Source organism: Catharus ustulatus, chromosome 15, assembly GCF_009819885.2.
Source record: "Catharus ustulatus isolate bCatUst1 chromosome 15, bCatUst1.pri.v2, whole genome shotgun sequence".
Lineage (NCBI taxonomy): Eukaryota > Metazoa > Chordata > Aves > Passeriformes > Turdidae > Catharus > Catharus ustulatus.
The window spans coordinates 12,287,150-12,309,390 of record NC_046235.1 but is presented as its reverse complement, the minus strand read 5'-3'; the positions used below and the strand labels follow the sequence as shown (position 1 = coordinate 12,309,390).

Here is a 22,241-nt window from a genome sequence, read left to right as displayed (position 1 = left end):
TTGGACTGGTCATTGTCTTTTCTCTTAGCCGTAACCCTGTGGCCTTTCTGCTTTCGTATCAAACTGTGTCCTGTGTTTCCTCCTTGTCCTCTTTTCCCTAAGGCATGTTCCTGTTGTCTCCTACACCTGGTGTCCTGTCTCCTGGAAAACACTACTCTTAAACCTCTTCTTCAATGTGTCCCTGCCCTTGCTCTTGTGATTTCTTGCCACTGACCTGGAATTGGCAGGCACTGAGATGAGACATATGATTGCCACCCACATCTTCATCATCTTCCTTTGTTTCCTTTCCCCCATCCTGGCAGCTGGTTTGTATCAATTTCTGTTATTCCTGCCAGGTCTAGAAGCAATTAAGGCAATGTCTCTTGTCTCTCCCTACTCATTGGGGTCCCAGCCCTTCCCTGTATCTAGAAGGTATCCCAAAGGTATCTAGAAGATATCCCAAAGGTATCTAAAAGAGCTGAATAAGTGTGCCAGGTTATGTGTAGATTTGTCACAAAACATACAGGCTGTGCTTAGATTTAGAGTAAAGTCTGGTATTGTGCTTTGAATTGGAGGCACAAGTCCATTCCTGACCCTGTCTCTGCTGCATGCATTAGAAGATGAGATTTTCTGAAGCTGGGATCTCTCTAAGCAGGACAGAGGCTTTCTAGGAGTGCTAAGGTTAATTCTCTGTGTCTCTTTCCCTCGCAGCAGTAAAGGGCCCAGTCGAACCGGGGAGCTGTCAGGGGAACAGTCGGACCTGCGGGGCAGATGTCGGCCGTCGTATGGGTCCCAAGTCGGAGGCCAGACTTTTTACAACAGTGAATACGGGGAGCTGTCGGAACACTCTGAGGATGGCAGCTGCACCCCGCCTGGAGAGGGGGCCAGTCCCCCCACTCTCCATGCTTCCTTCTTCTCCGAGCAGTACTAATAGCACCAGACCCTGGAGGCAATTGCCAAGGCCCTCCAGGCACGTCATCAGGTCACTCAGAGCTTCTCCTTCAACCTATGCCCAAACCCAAGAGGGAACCTACCCCAAACGGACAGGGAACACTGATGTCCTTGGAATCACAGCATGAACCGTGCAGCACCTCCAGCTGCAGCTTCCCTGTGCCACGAGTGGAGACAGCACCTCACTGATTCCTCATGTTTCTTTTATTCCTGCACCTCAGACAGCTGCATTCTGCCGGAGAGTGGGTGCCTGTGTTCAGCACTATGGCACCTTCTGCCTAACATCCAGCCTCTGCTCAGATCAGCTTCCCATTCAGAAAGCCCATTTCAGGTCAGATATAAATAGATCTGTCTTAGTCTCAAGTTTCTTCCTGGTGTGCAGCCTGAATGTTTTTCCTTGGATTGCTTCCTCCTCCCCTCGTCATGATGTCAGCTGCTGAGCTGTGGAGCAGAATCAAAGGGAAGAAATCCCTAGTGGTATTAGCAGCAAGCGCAGGACATTTTAAAGAGGTGTACTGAGAGATCCCCAGGGATCTTTGTAAATGTTCATGCGTGCTTCTCATCCTGAGTAGGTGCCAGCCTCTCCATTTCCTCTGCAAGCAACACACACACCCTTCTCATCTCTGCTGGGGGGAAACCTGCTAATCTGCCTTATCACTAGCATTATTTTAGCCATATCAACACAGCTAGTGCTGAATAGGTCACTTTAGCTGATGGCTGAAGTGCTCCCGGTGAGATAAACAGCAATTTTTGTTGCAGCCCGTGTGCTAAACAGGTTCTTTTATAATCTCTACTGAGAGCAGGTTACTCACAGGTCTGCTGCTCTTGCCTTCCCCTTCCCCCAGAATGGTGCTGAGATCATTTGTTGCTCAAGTGAGAAATTAAAGCAAAGCTAGGTTAATTTGAGCTGGCTTCTAAACATAGAATTTGCTGGGAGGAACAAGATCAAAAGGGCAGGGAGTGAAATGTTTATTTTCAAGCTGCTGCAAAGCATTTTGGAAACAATGGAAGGAACAGTGCTCCAGCAATAAGGTGCTCTGGGTTGCATCCCCTTGTGTGTTGGCATCACTGAATACATGCAGTCCAGGACCTGGACAGGGTTCAAGCCCTGATTCTCCTGGATGGACAGTTCTGCACCATGACCTTTCCTGTCTCCCAAGTTCCCTGACTCAAAGAAGGCACTCTCTTCCCAGCAGGCTCCTCTCCAGTTTCTTTGGCAGAGCTTCCAGCAGAGCATCCCTGACTCCAGAGCATTAAGAAACAGTTATTTGCTGAGGAAACATCTCCTCAATTTGGTCTTTTGTTTCTAAGAGATACCACATGAATTCAGAGCTCTGGAGAACCTCTGCAGCCCCTCTCGATAGATTTCTGTACTGCTGCCTCACCACTTCCCACCTACTTCTTTCCATCCTGCTCCCAATCCAAGAGCTCAGCCACAGAGCAGTTACATCACCGCCTCAGGAGTCTGGGTGAAAAGGCTCGTTTGAACAGCTTGTCATCATCTCTGCTCCCACATGCCTGTGGCTGGCAGAGCTCTGTGCACCAAGGCATCTCAGCACCAGGGAATTACTGCTTGTGGGCCACACCTCTGTCACAGAGCCAAGGGTTTGGACTTGTAAAACTGTGTTTCCTGTCAGATGTACAGCTTTCCCAAACTGTGTTTCTTTTCCAGCAGAGGGTTTTACGCGTTTCCCGACGTAAGCCTGTGAGTCCTTATGGATGATGTTGCCAAGTCTTAATTATAGTTCTCCACACAAGTGTAATGGGGAGATTTATTCAGCACATGGGAAAAGCACGCCTGTCATTCAGATTCTCTAAGCCTGTGGCAGCTCGTTCAATGTTCCACTCCCTTTTTGTGTCAGCAGGATGACATGGCTGCAATTTCCATGGCAAAAGAGGCACAAAACCAGACCAGCTTGAGCTAAACTGGCTCAGGATGTGGAATTGGAAACTGCTTATGACAATGAAATCCCTGACTTCTACTGGGGTCCCCTGAAGCTGCCAGGAATTTAAGCATCTTTAAGTAATTGTTACGACTCAGTAAGAATCCTCTGGCAGGAGATGCTGGAAAGCCAGGACAAGAAAGTAGGACAGCCAACAGGGTGTAGGCCAGATCAAATTCTCCTGCCCTCATCTTGCCCTGCTTTTTGAACTGGTGGTTCCCTTGGCAGAAGGAAGGCTGCATGTGACTCAATGTTGCTTGAAGTTTCCACTGGCACAGGGGTAGAAGGTGACCAGCTGAGCTAAATTCAGGCTGCTTGCTGGGTGATTGTGTCCATAGGACACAGACTCTCTTGTTTCCAGTGCTCCGTGAAGACTTCTCTGCCTGGAAACAGCCCCATCTGAGAGAGGGCCCAAGAACAAAATAATGGCTAGAAAAAAGATTTTCCAAGTAGCAGTAAGTCTCTGTCCATGTGTAATGGATAGGTATTTGCCAGCAAAGCGCGACATTTGCTGGGCAGTGGCAGGATTCCTCAGCAGAAAGGGGACAGAGGCATCTTAGTGCCCAGGCTGGTTGTCACCATGGACATTCAGCCAGTACAGCTGCACTTTTTCTCTAGGTTTACCTGTAAATTGCTCCTAAACATCCTTGTGAAGAAGGGTTATGTTGTTAAAACCATTGTTAAGGATCCCCTGCCTCACCCTGAAGAAAGCACTTCTGTGACACCTGATTTTTGAACATTCAACTCCACAGAAGTTTTATTTTCTCACTTTTGCACCATCTAGATGGGGGTGGGGGTGGAATCAGATCCTATTGTGTCTGTGTCAACAGCATTGCATGAACAATGCAGCCTGATAGGAGCAAAAGCTGGTTCCTCTTCAGACACTCCTGCTGATGAAGAACCACTGTAGTGTGGGATATTGAAGAGCTGTTGAGACAATTGTACTTTTGCTCTCCAAAGGTGTACTAAAATTAGATGTGCAAACCTGATAACCCTTCCCATTCTCTTGAATTATTTCTGGCTTTTTATTTTTACAGTCTCCAGATAAGCATGAAATGAAGCTGGTCTGTTTAGGATTTAAGATGTGAGACAGGAGTGTTTTCTATCCTTCCACAGCAGCAAGGGAGTATTTCAGTGTTTAAAACCCAGGTTTTGATACTTGTGCCTGCTCTGTTCAAAATGCACTCCCTGTCTTGTTTTGTTTGGGCTTCTTACTGGAACTCAACATTGAAGCTAAGCTATTTATCATCACCTTCCTTTAAAATGGCTGCTTCCACTCTATGTTCAGTCTCACTTTTCTTCACAAAGTGTTGGTGTTGAGAGGACATTCCTCCCTCCTGAAAACAAAGTGTTGGCTCCCCTACTTGCAAATACACATGTCTCTGAAGAAAAACCTGTGTATCAAGTAATACTACATTTATATTGCAATATTTTAACCTGGTACCTGTTGTTGCTCTAGCAGCATCCAATGTTTCAGTGGGCTGCCTTTGAAGCAAGTAGGCTAAAACAGGGGTTATGTGTGAGTACAAAGCATGGTCTGTGTGTGTGTGAGTGTGCTGTGGGTGAGTGTGTGGGTATTTGCACGTGAGTTTTCCTACCAGTGATTGTATGTGAGTGATTGTAACTCACATTGAGTCTTGTCTCTGGAAGTTCACAGTTATATATCAAACCAGTTAGAACACTGCTTCCTTTCCTCTCCTCCTATAGTACCTGTTATCCTTTGTCATTAAGAGTTTGGTTGTAATATCTAAATGTGAAAATGAATAAAGTCATAACTGGCAGCTGCTCTCTGGTTCCTGGGGCCACCCTCTGCCCCTGGGGCAGCCCAGCCCCGGCCCAAACCATCAGCACATTTTGGGTTTCTTATTTTTACTTTTGCATTCCCCGAATCCTCTTGGAAACAGCTCGATCTTGTGGCATTTCCATCCAGGATGAAAGCCTGGCTTTTCCTATGGTGAAGTCAGATTCTCTTTGGCTAAGTTGGCTGGCAGAAGCAAACACAACACCCTGCCCCATGCCCCGAATACATGATCCTTCCCCGAATACATGATCCTTCCCCGAATACCTGATCCTTCCCCGTCACCTCGGCCCTGGGGGTCTCGGCCCTGGAGGTCTCCAGCTTTCCTGTCCTCATTCACCACGCCAGGGGAACCAGAGAGTTCCTCATGGCACCGACCCCCCGAACCAAACCCCCTTGTCATTATAGCACCAAATTCCGGCCCAGTTCCCGTTCCCCTCACGGCCCCGTCCCCGTTCGAGCCCCTGGCGGCGCCCCCCGCGGCCCGCAGGTGGCGCCCTCCCCTCAGCGTGCGGGCCCCCGCGGGAAGATGGCGGCGGGTCTGTGGCTCTGTCACGCAGAGTGTGTGGCTGTGTCACGGAGGGTCTGTGGGTCTGTCACGGCGGGTCTGTGGCTGTGTCACGGCGGGTCCGTGGCTGTGTCACGGCGGGTCTGTGGCTCTGTCACGGCGGGTCTGTGGCTGTGTCACGGCGGGTCTGTGGCTCTGTCACAGCGGAGCGAGGGAGGGAGCGAGTCAGGGGCGGCATCGCGGCTAACGAGGTGAGGTGTTCGCTGTGAAATGGGACGCAAATGGATTCATGAGCATTTCCTTTAAGAAAAAAAAAATCACCAGAAGTTCAAGGAACGCTCAGGCACAGCTTCCTCGTTACCCCTGGGTGGACCTGTGAAGGCATCAGCATTGTTGTCTCAATAAAATAATATCCCCTGAGGCAGAGACACAGCTGAGGGGACAGAAGGGGGTCATCTTCACTTCTTTCTGTCGCCATCCCTTCATCCAGCTCCACCATGGGGTGAAAGCATCCGAAAGGACCTTTTAATTTTCCTTTCCCAGGGGCCTGCCCATCTGGGGAATGAGTGTATTGAAGCTGCTCTACTGATGAAATAAATATCCTGAGCAGTGCTTGGCTGCTCCTCTTCTGGGGCCATGAGGGATCCCCCTTAGCGGCTCCTCGCCTTCCTTCCAGCCCATCCATGGGCATCCATGGGAGGAACAGCCTCCCAGCCGTGTGAGCGGGAATGGGAATGGGAGTGGGGATGGGAATGAGGATGGGGATGGAACCAAGGAGGCAGCCCTCACACAGGTATTGGAGCACCTCTCTCCGTCAGAAACACAGCCCACAGGAAACCAGACAGGCCAAAATAAAACCCAGCAATTTCATGTGGTTAGCAAAGAACTGGGGATGCTCTGGCTGGGCTCCTTGTTTTGCTTCTAACATGGCCAGTGAATGCTTCCTCAGTGCTTTCCAAAAGTGTTTTGAGATCCTTCTCTGAAGGTCAGCACAGTGATAGTGAAAAATCCTTCAGGCTCCCACGACTTCTTGGCCCCTTCTGAGGACATTTCAGCAATAAAGCACATGAGTTTGCATCAGAGTGATGCAGAGCTCTTGGTGCTGAGAAACGAAAGCAAGAACAGCTCCAAAACATGTTTGCACACTGCAGTGTGTCAGCCACAGCTCTCACCCTCCGGCTGTGGTGAAAGTTTGGGTGAAATGAGGAGGCAATCAATAGCATGTGGTTCCTCACCCAGCATGTACGAAGAAGGGCAAAATTAAATTTAAAAAAAATGTAAGCAGAACATTCAGTTGCTGCTTCAGAATAATTTCCTGGATTGTATTGACATTTCTACAGAGCTTTGTAGAAACAGCTTCTCAGAGGATTTTACAGAACATGCCTTTGGCAGAGTCCGTAGGTCCCTTCTGCTCCGAGATGCAGGTTTGCAAGCATGCTGCTTTCCTCAGAAATGGAACAGGTCTCTCCAAGGGCAGATAAAATTACTTGCATCTCAATGAAATAAACAGACTGTGCTTCGACAGTGTTATCTTACGTGTGTGACCAGGTGCATCACAAATGAATGCAATACAAAAGCTCCCAGAAGAAAACAGATTAATAAGATGCATAGGTTAAACACCAGGCTTATCTGAGGGCCTTCCTGTGCAGCTGGGGAAGTCACCAAGGAGACTATATCTCAAAAGAACAGCTCCACAGCCATTTTTTCAGAAACTTAGAAAATGTCCTAACTCACAATCCTGCAGTAATTGTTCTCTAATTTCCAGTTAGTTTGCCTTTCAAAATCCAAGGAGGCCATTACACTATTTTGTTACATTTCCCAAGAGGCTGATATCCGTAAAACTATGTTAGTTGATCATTCGTCAAATCCTGTTTTACAGTATTTCCCGAGACTGTTTATGAACAATATTTGAGTGTTTGTACTATTTCCCATTTTAGTATGCCAGAAGCCAGTAATGCCAAATAGGGTAGGAATGACTGAATCCTGACACAGAGGCTTGGCAGTTCTTGCCCCAAAAGCCTGTTCAGTTCTACCTGGACAGACTGAACACATCCTACCTGTTTTTCACACACACAGCTCTTTCACCCCCTGTTTCTCACATGCTTTAAAACTCTTTATTCGTGTGTCTTTCTGGTTATCAGCACTTCTGAACCGGAAATATTTTTCTGAAAAGATGCTGAGGACCCACGGGAGCCTGTATGTGTCCCTACATCTTAAGCTGCACCAGAGAAGGTTTAGGTTGGACACTAGGAAGACTTTCTTCACAGAAAGGTGATTAGATATTGGAACGGACTGCCCAAGGAGGTCGTGGAGATGTTTAAGGAAAGACTGTACGTGGCATTCAGTGCCATGGTCTAGTTGACGTGGTGGTATGTGGTCACAGGTTGGACTCGATGAGCTCAGCGGTCTTTTCCAACCCAAGTGATGCTGTGACGCTGTGATCCAACCCTCACGGAGCCGCTGACACGCGGTGTCACTCCAGCCACCCCCAGCCCCCGCTCCCACCGCCGCCTGGCCCCGCCCACGATGACATCATACACCATGTCCCCGCCCCCTGGCTTGGCCCCGCCTCCCTATAGGCGTGGTCTATGCACAAGCCCCGCCTCTCGCCCTCGTGGCGCGGGGCGGGGCGTGCGGCGCCTGCGCAGAGTGCGGAGCGCGGGGCTGCAGTCGAGGCGCGGGCGCGGAGCCGGTGGCGGAGCTGCGGGACGGTGCGGGAGCTCCGCCGCCCTTGGGGCGAACCGGGCATGAAGCGATGGCCGCCGGCTGTGGACGCCGGGCTGGGCACTGAGCTGCGCCGCCTGCTGCACTAAGGCGGCGACGAGCCTCGAGGCGGCGCGGCGGGCCGAGTCCGAGGCGAGCCCCGCGGCTGTTCGCGAGCGCAACTGAGGCGGCAGCGGCGGCGGCGGCTTCTGCCAGCAGCCTCCCCTGGGCTGGCGAGGGGCTGCGCGGGGAGAGGGCCGCGGCGCCGCCCCCGCCGCTTCCCCTCCCCTCGGCCGGCCGGAGCTCCCCCGCGGCGGGCGGGCGGTATGAGCGCGGCGCTCTGAGGCACCGGCGGAGCCCCGAGGGACCGGCGGCGCGCGGCTTTCCCCGAGCAGCCTCCCCTGGGAGCCGCGGCGGCGGATCGGACTCGGCTGGGACCTGCCGTGACTCCCCTGGCTCCTCCCATGGCATGAGCCTGAGCTCTCCTCCCCGCTCCGCCTGCTTTCGGTCTCTCTCCGCTCCCGGGCTGTCAGATGGGATAGGACACACCCGGGCGTGCGGGGCTCGTGCGCTGCCGCGGGGGAGCGACGGAGGCAACCGGTGACGGCCGTCGGCTCGCCTGGAGTCGAAGATGAGCTGGCGGTGGGCTCGCCAGCACTGGAACGGCGGCTCCTCCGTGCTGCTGCTGCTGCCGCTGCTGCTGTGGCACGGCCGGGTCCGGCCGGCCGGCGCCGATAACACCAGCCAGGCGTACTACACCGCGCTCATCAACGTGACGGTGCTGAGCCCCGAGCGCGGCGGGCCCACGCTGCTGCGGATCGACCGTGGGCGCTACGGGCAGGACTCCCCGAAGGTGGAGGTCAAGGGGCTGCTGGTGGCTCCTGTCCTCATCAACGGAGGTAACGCTTCCCTCGCTCGCTGCCGGGTGGTTGGACCTTGCCTGGGCTGGGCAGGCTTTCCTAGAGAGCTCTGACAAACGAGGAGGAAAAGCTTGCCCAGAGGAAAATAAAATAAATCCATGATCTGAGAGTGTTGGCTTGAATAGCAGCTCAGCAAAGCATAATGTGCTTTCCAGCATGGATCCCAGTAGATGGGGTGTATTGAGCGGTGAAGGTGTTATTCCATAACTAATTACACAGAGGGTAGCGAGAGTTGACAGTATTTGGTTACAGCATTGCCTTGAATCTCAGAACAGCTGCATGGCCACCTCGCTGTGCATCTGGATAGCTTTGGCAACTGCACGAAGTCTTAGTTTTTCAGTGTGCAGTTCCTAAAAATGCTGTTTAAGCTGCCCATCAAGGCTTGGAAGGACTGAAGCTGCCAAGTTGTTGCTCTTACAGCTAGCCCAAAATGTGCTTGTTTGCAGTACTGAACACTGGATAGAGTGTCCAAATAAGTTGTTTTTTTTTTTAATAAAGTGAGGCTATTGTCCATCAGTTCTTCTTTTGGTAAATATTGGGGTTTACATAGAACACTAATTTGAACAGCTGAGAGTATTGTCATGATTTTGCTTGTAGTGAAACCGGTATCTTCTGTAATAGTGATGTAATTTTAATATCTTATTCTGAAGACCGTTCTTGACATTATCTAAACTGCCATCTTTAAGAAGTGGACCAGTTGATGGAATACAGTGGTCCCAACCTGCCTCCTGGACAGGAAACATCTGAATAATGTGTTCAATGAAATATTGTAGTCAGTTAAAACTAGAGTCTAAGCAGTGAGTACTAAGAATGTTTTAGAAGAATTGGTAACACAAAACTACTGTATTATTAGAAGCTTTAGAGAATTTGCCTAATCTTAAGATCAGGAAAATACTTCGATGCTTCTTCAGAAAAAATGCTTTCTGCTAGACAGCCGCTGTAATTCTGGTCCAGATGGATGAGGCTGTGCATCAGCAGGTGCTTGCCAGGCTCACTGGAGCTCAGTTTCATTAGCTCTGCAAAGTATAACTAGAATGTATTAATGGGGTAGATTATGGGGTGGAAGAGTGAGGAAGCAGAAATTATCGAGGAAGTCTGCTGTAAAATAATTTTTATTTGTACATCAAATCCTGTCTATCAGCCAACATGAAAAATGTTGCTTCCTGATATTCCTCACTTACATCCCCACACAACCCCCTTGAAATCAGGAGTCTGCCCTGAAAGTTTCAGGCATGTATTTTAACAGGTTTTAAAGTACTGCCTTTTAATAACTGAAAGGTATCAAAGCACTTTTTTTTTGAGCTCTGTTATTTGTCAAGAAAAATTAGGTACTAATTTCTTTTAATCTACCTGTGTAACTTTTTCTGCTTTCTTTTAATATGCCTTTACTAAGATGCAATTTAAACACTGAGGGAGGCTTTGACAGCATTTTCACAGACAACTGATAATGAGAAGAGCTAAATAAAATTATGAACAGTCCATAAACAGCATTTTTATACCTACTGCTAAGTACTGTGATGAAAAACTTTATTGAGAAAGCACAGCAGGAAGTGTGAAAATGTCAGACCTGACATGGTTTGACATAGTGCAGTTGTTAAAACTTTGTTATCAATTTTGGGGATAGTTCAGTTTTGCCTTTCTGTTTTATAACAGACAACTTAAAGCAAGAAAAACAGCAGTTGTCTTCCTTACTTTTAGATATTCAGTTGTTCTGTGTAGGTTGTTACATACTTACATTTTATTTGAATTTTGGTGATGTGCCTGTGGTTTAAAAATGTTTTATGTAGTAAGAAAGATTGGAATATTTTATGCTTTTAGTTAAACTGTTCTTGAACGTCTTCTGCTTTTTTATATTCATATTTGATAAAAGATGATGCAGTCTTGCTGAAAGTAATTGCTCTAATGTTTTTTTAATCAACCTCTTAATATTGCTGTAGAATTCGTTTGCAAATTTTTTTCTATTAGCTCTAAACATAAGTAGCTGCCAGCCACTGCTCTTAGAGCAGTAAATGTTGTACCCCAGTTTTCATTTATCCTCAGAAGAAAAGTTGCTAACAATTGTTAACAACTTTATTTGAAGATACCTTGAATTTGAAACTGCTTTGATGACAAGCATTCACCCATTTATGGGCTGTCTCAGAAATTTTCACAAATGTGGGTGATCTGTTAGCACCTTGATGACATGAACTGTTTTAGACTGAAGTGTCCTTAATTTTGCATGCTCTGTGAAGAACCGTAGAATCACGGAATGGCTTGGGTTGGAGGAGATGTTGAAGATCATAAAGTTCCAATTCCCCTGCCATGGGCAGGGATGCTTTCCACTAGAGCAGGCTGCTCAAAGCCCCATTCAGCCTGGCCTTGAACACTTCCAGGAATTGGGCATCTTATCACATCTCTTACTCATTGTCTGCAGGGAAATAAATGAGTTTACTAATTCAAGATTTAGGGCCAATGATCTGCTGCTGACCACACACCATTTGTAGTTTTAAATGGTCTGTGATGTTATTTTGACTTCTATTCTTGAATATGCCCAATATTTTATGTACTGCTTTTTGAAGATGCCAGTCCCATGTGGTCACCCATCCTTTAAATCTCAGGTGCAGCATGACAGTCAATCACTTCTCCCATTTCCTTACCAGGATTTCTTTAACGGAATTCAACCTTGTCATGTTAATACATGTGTTAAAACTCTTTCCGTGTTCTTTTTATAGAGCTTGTATGAAATTGATAGGGGCTTTCAAAGGCAATGTTCCCTGGGAGTGGGGTGGCTGTAATTGGCATGAGCACCTGTGAATGTGACTTGTGAAAGTGCAGCTCCAGTGAGCTCTTGGTCACAGTTGGCTGCTGGGTATACATTCAGCACCTGTGTGGGCATATTTTTCCAAGCACATTAAATGCACGATAGCAACAGTTTATTAATCTCTCTTCCATTCTACTTCTGAGTTCCCTTTCTTACCTCCTTCAACTTGTTCATCTCCTGTCATGAGTTAATTTCTTATTAGAAGAGTGCTTTAAACTACTATTGGACATGAATGCTTGCTGATTAAAAAAAAAAAAAAAAAAGCTCCTGTTGTTGTGCATGGAAGGATAGAAGTGAAATGCATCTTCACAGCCTGATACAGGTTTCCTGATAGTTTAGTTCAGGTTTATAGTATTCCTTCAGTGAGATTCCAGAATACTTCTCAGTCCCTTGCTTTGCTGTGATTTTGTGCAGCCAGACATTTTCATAGAATCACAGAGTGGTTTGGGTTGGAAAGGACCTTAAAGATAGTCTAGTTCCAAGCCCCCTGTCTGAGGAAGGGACACGTGCCTAGACCAGGTTGGTTGAGGCCTGGCCTTGAACACTTCCAGGTCATTTCAGCCCAGTCCTGTCACAGCAGCTGCCTAGATGCTTCTGGCTGTCTGTACATGCACTGTGCAAGTGTTCAGCCCTGTGCCACTCCAATGACCTGTGCTTTTACTCTTCTTTGGTATTGGCTGCCTTACACCAGTTGTGCTGCAGACCTTTAGGTGTCAGGGATTTTTCCCTTACCACGGCAAACCGAGCTAGAAGCCACTGAATACTTACCTTAATAGTTTCTTGGTAGAAACTGCAGTTCTTTGTGACTTAGTTCCCACAAAAACATTCTCCATGGGGAATGGGACTCACTGTGGCTGTTGAATCTTGGTTATTGCTTTAGTTCTATGCTTGTATTCCAGTGTAAGGACTGGAGATTCAGTCTTGAGTGCTCTTAAGAGTCCCTTTGCAGGACTTGCTGGGAGGTAAGGTTTTGTGCACCTTGGCTGGCTTGGGAAGCAGGCAGGATGACCAGGACTGATGGGGCTGATAGGAAGGGAAATAGCAGCAGAGGCAAACTTGAAATGTTAAAATTCACTGAACCAGTAGGTCAGGAATGAGAGGTTGAAGAGGGGTAGAAAGGGATGGAGTCTAACAGGCTTGTAGGGAGGTGGTGGTTGTGTGAAAGCTGCTTTGGAGAAACAGCTCATAGAAAGCTCTCCCAAAGGGTTATAAGGGTTGGGGCTGGGAAAGGAGACTGAGAATGTGAGGAAAAACATATGGTAGGAAAAGGTGAAAGTGTGGAAGAAACAATATTGGCTCAGTGTTAGGAAGGAGGTGTATCTTGTGCATAGTGCTGTAACTACAGCATTCTGTAGCATCTGGCACTTCATAAACATGTTGTGTGAACAAGTTTTAGCTACAGAAGGTTTGAAATGCCAGTTTCCTGGTAACTGCAGAGCTTTAGGCAGCATTCAGACAAAAATTCTGGCCCAGAATCCAAACCAGTAAGGCTTAGGAAAATGCAACAAGCAAATATTTCAGTGGAATAGGGGAAGAAGAATCTTGTGTCATGCTTCTGCCCTTCATCATTGATCTTTGCATGCAGCTTAATTAGTAGTCATTAGTTGATAGCAAAAGTGGGGAGGTTATGTATTGGAGTATATAACCATAATTGTAGAATACTTACAGAGCTAACAAGATAAAATCTGAACTATTATAGGACTCTTCTAAGCTTCAGTGATTTTCTTTTGTTTAACTTCCTCCCTGAAACCAGATTACTTCTTGTTCAAAGAGTTTCTTTTCATGCTAAAGCCAGCTTTAGTAAAAGCAATTACCTGAAAGAGCTATTGAAAATTAAACATTGCTGTACATAACTCATTGATTCATTGGCACCACCTTGTAAAGCAGAAATTATGACTGACTTGAATAAGGACTGTGTTGATAATAACCCAAGTAGTAATGCATTGAAAGCGAATATATCCATTGCATGTATTAAGCCCTAATGGGTTAGAAAATAACTAGCACCATTCCTTGAAATAATCAATCAGCACTGCTGAGTTGCCTCTGTGAATTTCCTAGCTGAATTCCTTTTCTGGAAATTTTATCACAGGATTATAATTAATGTGTTGCACAAAGCTGTCTTATTTTACCAGTCAGGCGTTCTACATCGTGCCTACCTGGGCAGCAGAACTGTAGGGAGGGAATGCTTTGGGGTGCAGTGTGCATGGCACTGCACCTTCCTGTGTTCCTCTGTAGTTTCTTTCCCAGCCAGCCTCCTGATCTGCTGTCCCTCAAAATACTAGTGGTGTCTCTCCAGCTATTGTATTACAGTGACTGAAGGTCAGACTTTAAAATGATTTCTGTATGTGTAGCTGAGACAGACCAGCTCTGGCAACTGATGCTGGCTTTACAGAGTACAGTATTAGCTAAGATGAAATCAATAGCAAGATATCTGACCTTTAGAGAGGGAAAAAAAAAGGGAGAAACCCTGAAAAGCCCTGCATAGAATAAAATGGTTAATGCCTAGGGAGTGGGATATTTCTGTGAAAAGGGGACAGTCTGATAACAGGTAGTACAACCTTGGCTGAAGGAGGGTGTCACAGTTGCCTTCAAAGCAATGCAAGAGCAGCAGGAACACAGTGTGAGAAAGAGCAAACCCAGCCACAGTTCAGAACTAGGGGACAGTCTGCATTCAGACAGGTGTGTACTTTTGACAGAGGTGCTGAGAGCTGCCCTTTTAATTTCATTTTAGCTCCACAAAATGGCTCTCCTTCTTATAGGGAGAAAGCTAAAACACGGTCAAGCAATTGGAAAGGAAGGAAAGTACTGTTGCTGTCCTGATGTGAGCTTGAATTTACTTCTTCAGTAGTCAAGGAACCTTGGTTGGATCTGTTGCATTATTAAATATTTTTTTCCCATGAATCCCTAAAATGCTGTCACAAACCTTAGTCCTTAAGCAGAAAGGGGTCTTGAATTATAAAAAATGTTCAAGGAAAAACAGTTATACAAATTGAGCAGCCCTATGTGTTCTGCATCAGGAAATTGAAGCTCTCCTAAAGCAGAAAACAAACATGAGCCTAATGGTAGGTACTTAAATCACAGCTGATTCTTCAGTAAAGAGGCTCTTCTGTGGTGTTGGGACTTACGGTAGGAAGGGAGATATTTACAAAAACGTTGTACGTAGCTCTTTAACCCAGCGGGCTGCCACTTCTAACAGAAAATTGGGGATTTTGCCAACACGTGATAGATAGATAAACACAGAGCCATCAGGGTAAATAGCTTATATTTCTTATTTCAAATAAGCCAAAAGAGTAATACACCTATAGGGAAACTTACTTAAATGGCTTGCTGTATGCTTTTATCTTCTGAACTTCCATGAGTGGCTTCTGATCGTATCTTTTTCTGTGCAAGTGATTCATGTTAGAATCATTTAACGTGAAGTTGCTTTTCATTCTGGCAAATAACATCAGTTTTGGGCCCCTCACTACAAGAAAGACGTTGAGATAGTGGAATATGTCCAGAGAAGGACAAAGGAGCTGGGAAAGGGGCTGAAGCACAGATCTGATGAGGAGAGGCTGAAGGAGCTGGAGAAAAGGAGGCTCAGGAAGGACCTTCTTGCTGTCTAAAAGTCCCTAAGAGGAGGGTGGAGCCAGGTGGTGTTCAGCCTCTTCTCCCAGGTAGCAAGTGGCACAATGAGAGGAAACTGCCTCAAGCTGTGCCTGGCAGAGTTAGATTCAATATTAGGAAAAATTTCATCACTGAAAGGATTGTCAAGCACTGAACCAGATTGCCCAGGGCAGTGGTGGATTCACCATACCTAGAGGGATTTAAAGGACTTGTAGATGTGGTACTCAGGAACATGGTTCAGTGGTGAACATAACAGTGCCAGATTAATGGTTGGACTCAATGTTCTTTGAGGTCTTTTCCAACCCAAACAATTCTGTGATCATCCAGGTAATGCTTGCAGCCCATGTGGTGTTGATTCTAGTTGAACTTTGGATAGCAGATCATAGATGACAGGGCAGTGGAGAGTGTGAATGATAATCCTGACTGACCCTGTTCATGTGTGTTCCCTTCAGTGCCCACTGATATCCCTGACTCCTGAGATACACAGGAGATGTTTTACTGTAACCATCTCACTGTTCTAGGATGGTGACTGTGATTTTAAGACTTCCACGCTTTTCAGAGTATCTTCAGTCTATTCAGTCTAAAAGACAAAGCAGAACACCCCACGTTTTTCACTATTGTTTCTGAATTTTTAGTTTAAAGTGAAAAGATTACTTAACATTTGTATAGTGTAATAGAATGCTAATGCAGAGAAAAGTGGGTTGTGACTTTTTATTAAATTTCAAGTGACTTGCAGACAGTTTGAATTTTTCTAAACCAACCAGATTTTCCTCAATGTTTTTGTATTACTTAAATAGTACTGAGCTAATGTCAGCTGTTAAATTTTCATCAGGATATACTGAATACACCTTGTCAGGAATGACATGCTGTAAGCACTTGAGTGGTGTTTGTTGGTCTATATCGGGAAGGCTTTAATCTCTTAATATCTTGTTTCCTAATTCTGTTGCTTTATCCAGTAACATTTCATAGCTCTGTCCACAGCTGAGAGAGACTTTGATCTCTACTGTGGTAGAAAATTTTGTACTGCTTTTCCCACAGATGCAGTTTCTGTTATCTCTTACTGCTTTCTCTGTTGCTTTTTAAGCTAAAAATTTTCAAACATACAAATTTCAAGGTGCTTACGTGAATTTTGAGGAAGCTACCTCCTCATTCAAGGTGCTCTTTGTTGCTTTTATGGTTTTTCACTGTAATAAACCATTACTTTGTTCTTATAGCCATTTTTATTTTCACTTCGTATTTTAGTTTTTGATCGTGATTGTACTGAAGGAAACAGTACATAACTGTAGGATTATTGTTTTTAATAGTCCCATATATTTTAGATAAATTTATGTTGACCATGGTGTCTATTTCCAGATTTATTTTTGGCTGTTTGAGGGGATTCTGTGGAATTGCAGCCATTTAGAAAATGGTATTTTCCAACAGATGTATCATACCTGAGATTCTTGAATATGATTTCATGGGAGAAGGATGGGATTTTTAGCTTACAAGGCTTGAGAAACTTCCGATCACAGTCTGCTGGTGCTTTCTCCCTTCCATGTTTTTGAGTGGAATTATTCAGAACAAGAGGGAATCATGCAGCTTTTATCTTAAGAAAGGACAAAACCCAGCTTTATCTTAAGAGAGGGCAAAAACCAACTTTTATCTTGAGAGGGCAAAAAGGTTGATGGCACACGTGTTGTGTTGAGATTCTTCCACGTTTTCAAAAAGGACTGTAATTCCTTTAAAAAATACATACTGTTCTCAAATTTTAGATTACAAAGGCAAGCAGAAGTGCAGTGAGCAGGAACATGCTCTTCTGTGGTTGTTGATGTTTTGATGGCCATCACAGTGCTGCAAAACACGTGTGGGTCAGTGCTAGCTGGCAATTTCCATAGGGATTCCAGTAATGATGTCAGGGTAATGGAAGAAAACACTCTATAAAATTTGGCTTCGGGCATCTATATTTCAGATTTTCCCTGATGCTTGTATGAAACAAAAATACAGCAAATAGCCCTCCATGTCTGAGAGCCTGTCTAATGCAGGCTTGAAAAACAATTGTGAAAAGGATGTGCTGTTATCTGGCTCCCCACCCTCCTTCCAGGGGAACAGGGAGAGGCACTTCTTGTCCAAATTAAGAGATGCAACGACTTCCTGTATGTCTGCCACAGTATAGATTCATCTGCACTAGCTTTCTTTAGGCAAGCAGAAGATTTTCTTTCTTGTTTCAGGAGACATCTTTAGCTCTTTGAATCTCCTTTGTTACAGGTTTTAACCTCAGCTGTGTTAAGCTGAGATTGCTTTAAAAGACCTTTTGTTTTGTTTCCAGCCAATAGGTTAAACTGGATATTTTTTTAGTGGTAGATTTTTTGCTGAAATCTCATAGTTGTGCTGAACTCACTTCTTGAAAAGGAAAAAAGTTATGGGAGACTTAATTTGATTTGCTGTTACATTGCAGAACTGTAATGTTTTCTGAGCTATTATGCAAATAAATTGGTCTTTTATCTGTGAAAAAAATCACTGTGTTTCCCAACTATTTTTAGTAGCCAAATATTATTATACTCTTGGCATTCAAAAGGATAAATATATTTGCATTATAAACTATAGTTGGCTCTAAATTTATAAAATCCTTTAATGATATGACCAGTGTATCAGACTAAGCTGTGTTTCCAGTTGTGCAAACAGATCTGTCTTTCATCGGTTTCAGCTGCTGTGGAGTTACTTCTGCCTTGGGTTTTGTGCCTTTTGTACTCAGCTCTGTGGCTTTGGGTTGTTCCAGGATATGTTACAGCATCAGAAGGGACAAAAGGGCTTTGCACATTGTTGAATTCAGACATCTGGCATTTGCCATTTCTGTTACTCTTTTATACCATCTATACCTGTTTAGCTGACAGTGCATTGTGTTTGCAAACCCATTTGTTTCTCTATGAATTTGAATACATTTCCTTGTAGACAAAATGTGCATATGTAAAAAGCTGATGTTGGCTGCTGGGGTTTTACAAGATCAGCTTTTAATATTGTCCTTTTTTACAGTAGCCTGCACATGGCAGATAACTGTGAAATCTTGTTTTCACAAGCTGCTTTGTTAGTTGTACTTCCCACTGCAGTGATATTTATGGCTGCATTAGGAAGAAGAAAAAGGCTTGTACTCCCCAGAATGACTGATAAACAGCTGTTTTTTAAATGCCTACAGCAGATGAACCATATTCTAATGTTTTTCAGCCTCGAGGCAGGTATTGATTTGAATGTGAATTGATTACACTAGCTGCACTGGAGTTAAAAATAGCTTGTGTTAGTGAGCCTAATTCTTGGGCATATAGTCACAGCTTTCAATGCATGAGTCTTCTTCGTTTAGTATCTTTTTTTTTTCAGAAGAATAGAGTTATCTTTAGACTTTCTTCACAAGAGAATAGTGGCTTCCTAGTGTATAACATTTAAGTACTTCAGCAACTTGGAATTAGAATTTTCTTTTTTTTTTTCTTTTGTTTTGCATGTTAGAAGAAATTGGCATCTGTGTAAATTTGTTTCCCATTTCAGTTACAGATCGTCAGGGCTGTGACCCTCGAACACGGTTCCAGGTGCCACCAAACACCAAGCAGTGGATTGCTTTATTACAGAGAGGAAACTGTACATTTAAAGAGAAAATACTGCGAGCAGCTTCACATAATGCCACAGCTGTGGTCATTTACAACAATATGTCTAGTGAAGAACCTGTCACAATGACTCATCAAGGTAAATAAAATGTAATCTTCAGTATAATCCTATTACCGTATAAACTACTGCTAAAGAGCCCTTGGCATTCGACAGATGGTATTGGAAGTAGCCCATTCCCCAAGGATGTTTGAATAGATGCAATATATTGAAATTAGTTAATAATTCTGAAAAGTTATTTTCCTTTAGCATACTTTTATCCCATGAGGAACACTTTATTCTGCAGTGGGGATGTGGGTGTGTTGCAGTGAGGAAGTGCCTGTAAGATCTGAGCAATCTTTAAAACCTTTCTGCAGAAGAGAAGCTTACATACATACATAATGGAAGATCTAGAGTTTTACAAAGCATCTGAATCTGAATTCTGTAGAGACATTTCTTCAACTCACTGTTTTGGTGGGGACCTTGAAATGTTAACAGTTGTATTTCGGGATCTGAACTTGCATGCTTTTTTAATGACAGTTTACAGAGGATTCTCTTTCTACAATGAAAGTCTGAGTGCTACACAGCAATCAACAAAACAGTCATTTGGAGGGCAGTTGCCTCTGTAAATTGCCTATAATAATGCTGGAAGTCCATTTTTCTAGAGAGTTCTCTTTTTTTTTTTTTTTTACAGCTACCTATGTGTAAAATTTTACTGTTCCTGTTGACATACTTTTGTTGCTGGAAGCCTCATATGTAAACATTTTCCTTGGTTAAAAATTACTTTTGCAGTTTTGATAATTACCTTTTTCATTTTCCAGAGGGTTTTCTCATTTTGGAAGTATTTAGCTTAATCAGAAAAGGAATATCTCTATATTTGGTGGTGTTACTGTTGGCTGATTTTTTTTTTTTAGAATATTTTCAGTCTCTTGTAGCATAGGGGGTTGCTTGGAAACTAGAATTTCTTAATTATTGCTCTGCATATTGTCACACAATTAGAATTCAATTCCTTTACTGAAGAAATGCTGTGGTTGTTTCTTTCTTTTATTTTAACAGGGCAAATGTTAGAGGGATTTGACCTTGCCAGCTCTCTATCCACAGGAGTTTTGCAGGGGGGTTTTGCCTTCCATGTAGCAATTCAAAGCCTGTTGACAATTGATTTTTATCTCAGGTGCCTTCCTTAGACATTTTGATAAGTAATCTGCAGGCAGAAAGTCCCATAGTCTAATGAAACATTTTTTACCACCTTCCTTTTTTGTTTTTTCTTTTTTTTTATATCCCCCATTTCTCTGTCTACAGTTTTAGTGCCCTCTTAAACCTTCAGCTCTGGGCTCTTTGAACTACCTGTAAGAATATTTATATAAATATGCTCTATTTAGCTATGATTTGTAGTTTTTCCATGGTCTGGAATACCTCACTGTGTCAGGAAAAAAGGCTACTACTACTAATGCAGCTTTAGCATTGTTGGCTCTATTACACATTAAATCATATAATGGGTTTGATTATAACTTTAATACCTTCTTTCTCATAATACTGTTAGATTTGGCAGTTGCTTTACAGCAGTAATATGTCTTTTATTAGGAAATCCTTGTTCACTCCCTATTTCAGCTCAGAAGACCCGTGTGTTGCCTTTGAAACTTTATCAATAGTCCCAGTAGTCCTGGTTGGTTGAAATACCATCTCAAGATGTAAAATTTGAGAGCTGCTGTGGGTAAAAGAGTGTCTTTCAAGGTAGCCAGGCAGCTGTTTGGGTAGTTGATATTTGGGAAAAAGACCAATACTGTCTTCAACATGTTGAGTTCCAAGTATTTACTCTTACTTATGGTAAGCTTTTAAAATGCAGTCACTGGAGATTCTGCATATTTTAGCTTTGTGTATTTGAAATACTGGATTTTAGGTGCATGTGCTCAGTATACTCTGGAATCTGCACTGGTTTGGGCTGAAGACTCTATTTCAAGATTAATGTGTAACTTGAAGTGTTCAAACTATGTGACAGGCTAAAAATAATTTTCTAGAACCGAAGTAGCACCTGTAATGAAGAGAAATGTTGCTCCACAGCTTTTGTTTTGATTGTGTTATGGACATGTGAAGGATTTCCTCAGCAATTGCTTTGCAGAGCTTCCTGCAAGTAACTTCCTGGTGGGCTGATGGGGGAACTGTAGTTGTGTGTAATTGAAGTGTAGACTAGCCCTTTGGTGTTAGCACAGGGAGGTTTTGGAATCCAGCATTCTCCTTCTTGAGAGTTATTCCAGGTGGGAGACAGATTCCTGAACCTGATGAGTATTTTCTAACCATGTGTGTAAAGCAGACTTGCACACATTCAAACCATTCCCTGATCTTCCTTTTTCTGCCTTTTCAACTATAGCACTGCTTGTGTGCTTTTTAGGTGGTAAATAGCCACATCATCATCTCAGATTCTGTGTGATCTGCTGATTAGATATTCCAGTGCACTACATCACTCTTTGGTGTTTTCTGTCCCTAAAGGTTGGGAGGAGCTGACCCTATCTATTTGAGAGCTGTGTTGGATTTGATAGCAAGTGAGGATGGAGGTGAGCCACCAAGTTGGTGTTAGCTCCATATGATGTCTATTGCTGTGCAGTATTCATCTTTTATTTTGTGCAGCATTTTAAAAGAAATTTTGCAGCTGTGTTATGATGACCAAGTTAACGACTCTATATTTTCTTTCCATAGACCAAGGAGAAATAGACCTTGTGTTATTTTATATTACTGTAACATAATCTTTGTACTGCTGCAAATCAAGCCTTAGAAATATTCTGTATTCCTGGTGAAGCAGAGAGGAAAGAAGCAACTGCTTATAATGCACACTATGAACTGCAAGCTTTCCTGCCTGGATATTTGCATGAATTCCAATCACTCACTTAGACAGTGTCTGTGGTAAAAATAAATAACACATTACACAGATTTATGCATGTTGCCCACCTGCAGAGAGGTGATTCCCTGTGAAAAGAGCTTAGGAGGCACTTTTCACCTGTAGGATTAATATTTTATCCAAGCTATTTTATGCTTGAATACACATTTGAAAATTTTATTCTTATGGAAATTTGTTCATACTCAAGATATTACTTAGTAGAATGGCAATTCCTTCTGGTGGCTGGATAACAACTGCCACTCTGGAATCAGTCTATCATCACTGTGTCAAATGAACAGTTTCTGCTGCTAATAGCAGAATTTACCTTCTCTTGTGTCATAGTCCACCAAGTCTCTGCCCCTTCATTTTTTCACCTTTGAATTTTAAAGTAGGTAATGACCTTCAGGAATTGGTCGGCTTTCTTTTTAAATACCTGTACATCTGTTGATGTTATTTGTAACATTATTTTCTTTTCTTTGTGCATATCCTTGTACATATCAAGGTATGCTTATTTTGCACAATCCTGTAGATGTCTTCTATCAACCTAAACAAAGGACA

At 44.0% G+C, this 22,241-nt stretch overlaps 2 protein-coding genes across 8 annotated transcripts in view; both read left to right on the top strand.

Annotated features, from left to right (window-relative positions):
- Nucleotides 1-4,654, top strand: part of FLT4 (fms related receptor tyrosine kinase 4) — a 58,280-nt gene extending 53,626 nt beyond the window's left edge. For 2 of the 4 annotated variants that reach the window (XM_033073343.1, XM_033073341.1), the window contains exon 30: nt 691-4,654. In XM_033073343.1, the coding sequence (XP_032929234.1) occupies nt 691-910 (220 nt within the window). In that variant the 3' untranslated portion in view covers nt 911-4,654. The remainder of the gene's footprint in view (nt 1-690) is intronic. The other 2 variants (XM_033073342.1, XM_033073344.1) reach the window with 2 other exon arrangements.
- Nucleotides 4,655-7,841: 3,187 nt separating this feature from the next.
- RNF130 (ring finger protein 130) overlaps nt 7,842-22,241 on the top strand; it is a 54,770-nt gene continuing 40,370 nt past the window's right edge. For all 4 annotated transcript variants that reach the window (XM_033072906.1, XM_042779741.1, XM_033072904.2 and 1 more), the window contains exons 1-2: nt 7,842-8,781; nt 18,722-18,916. In XM_033072906.1, the coding sequence (XP_032928797.1) occupies nt 8,514-8,781; nt 18,722-18,916 (463 nt within the window). In that variant the 5' untranslated portion in view covers nt 7,842-8,513. The remainder of the gene's footprint in view (nt 8,782-18,721; nt 18,917-22,241) is intronic.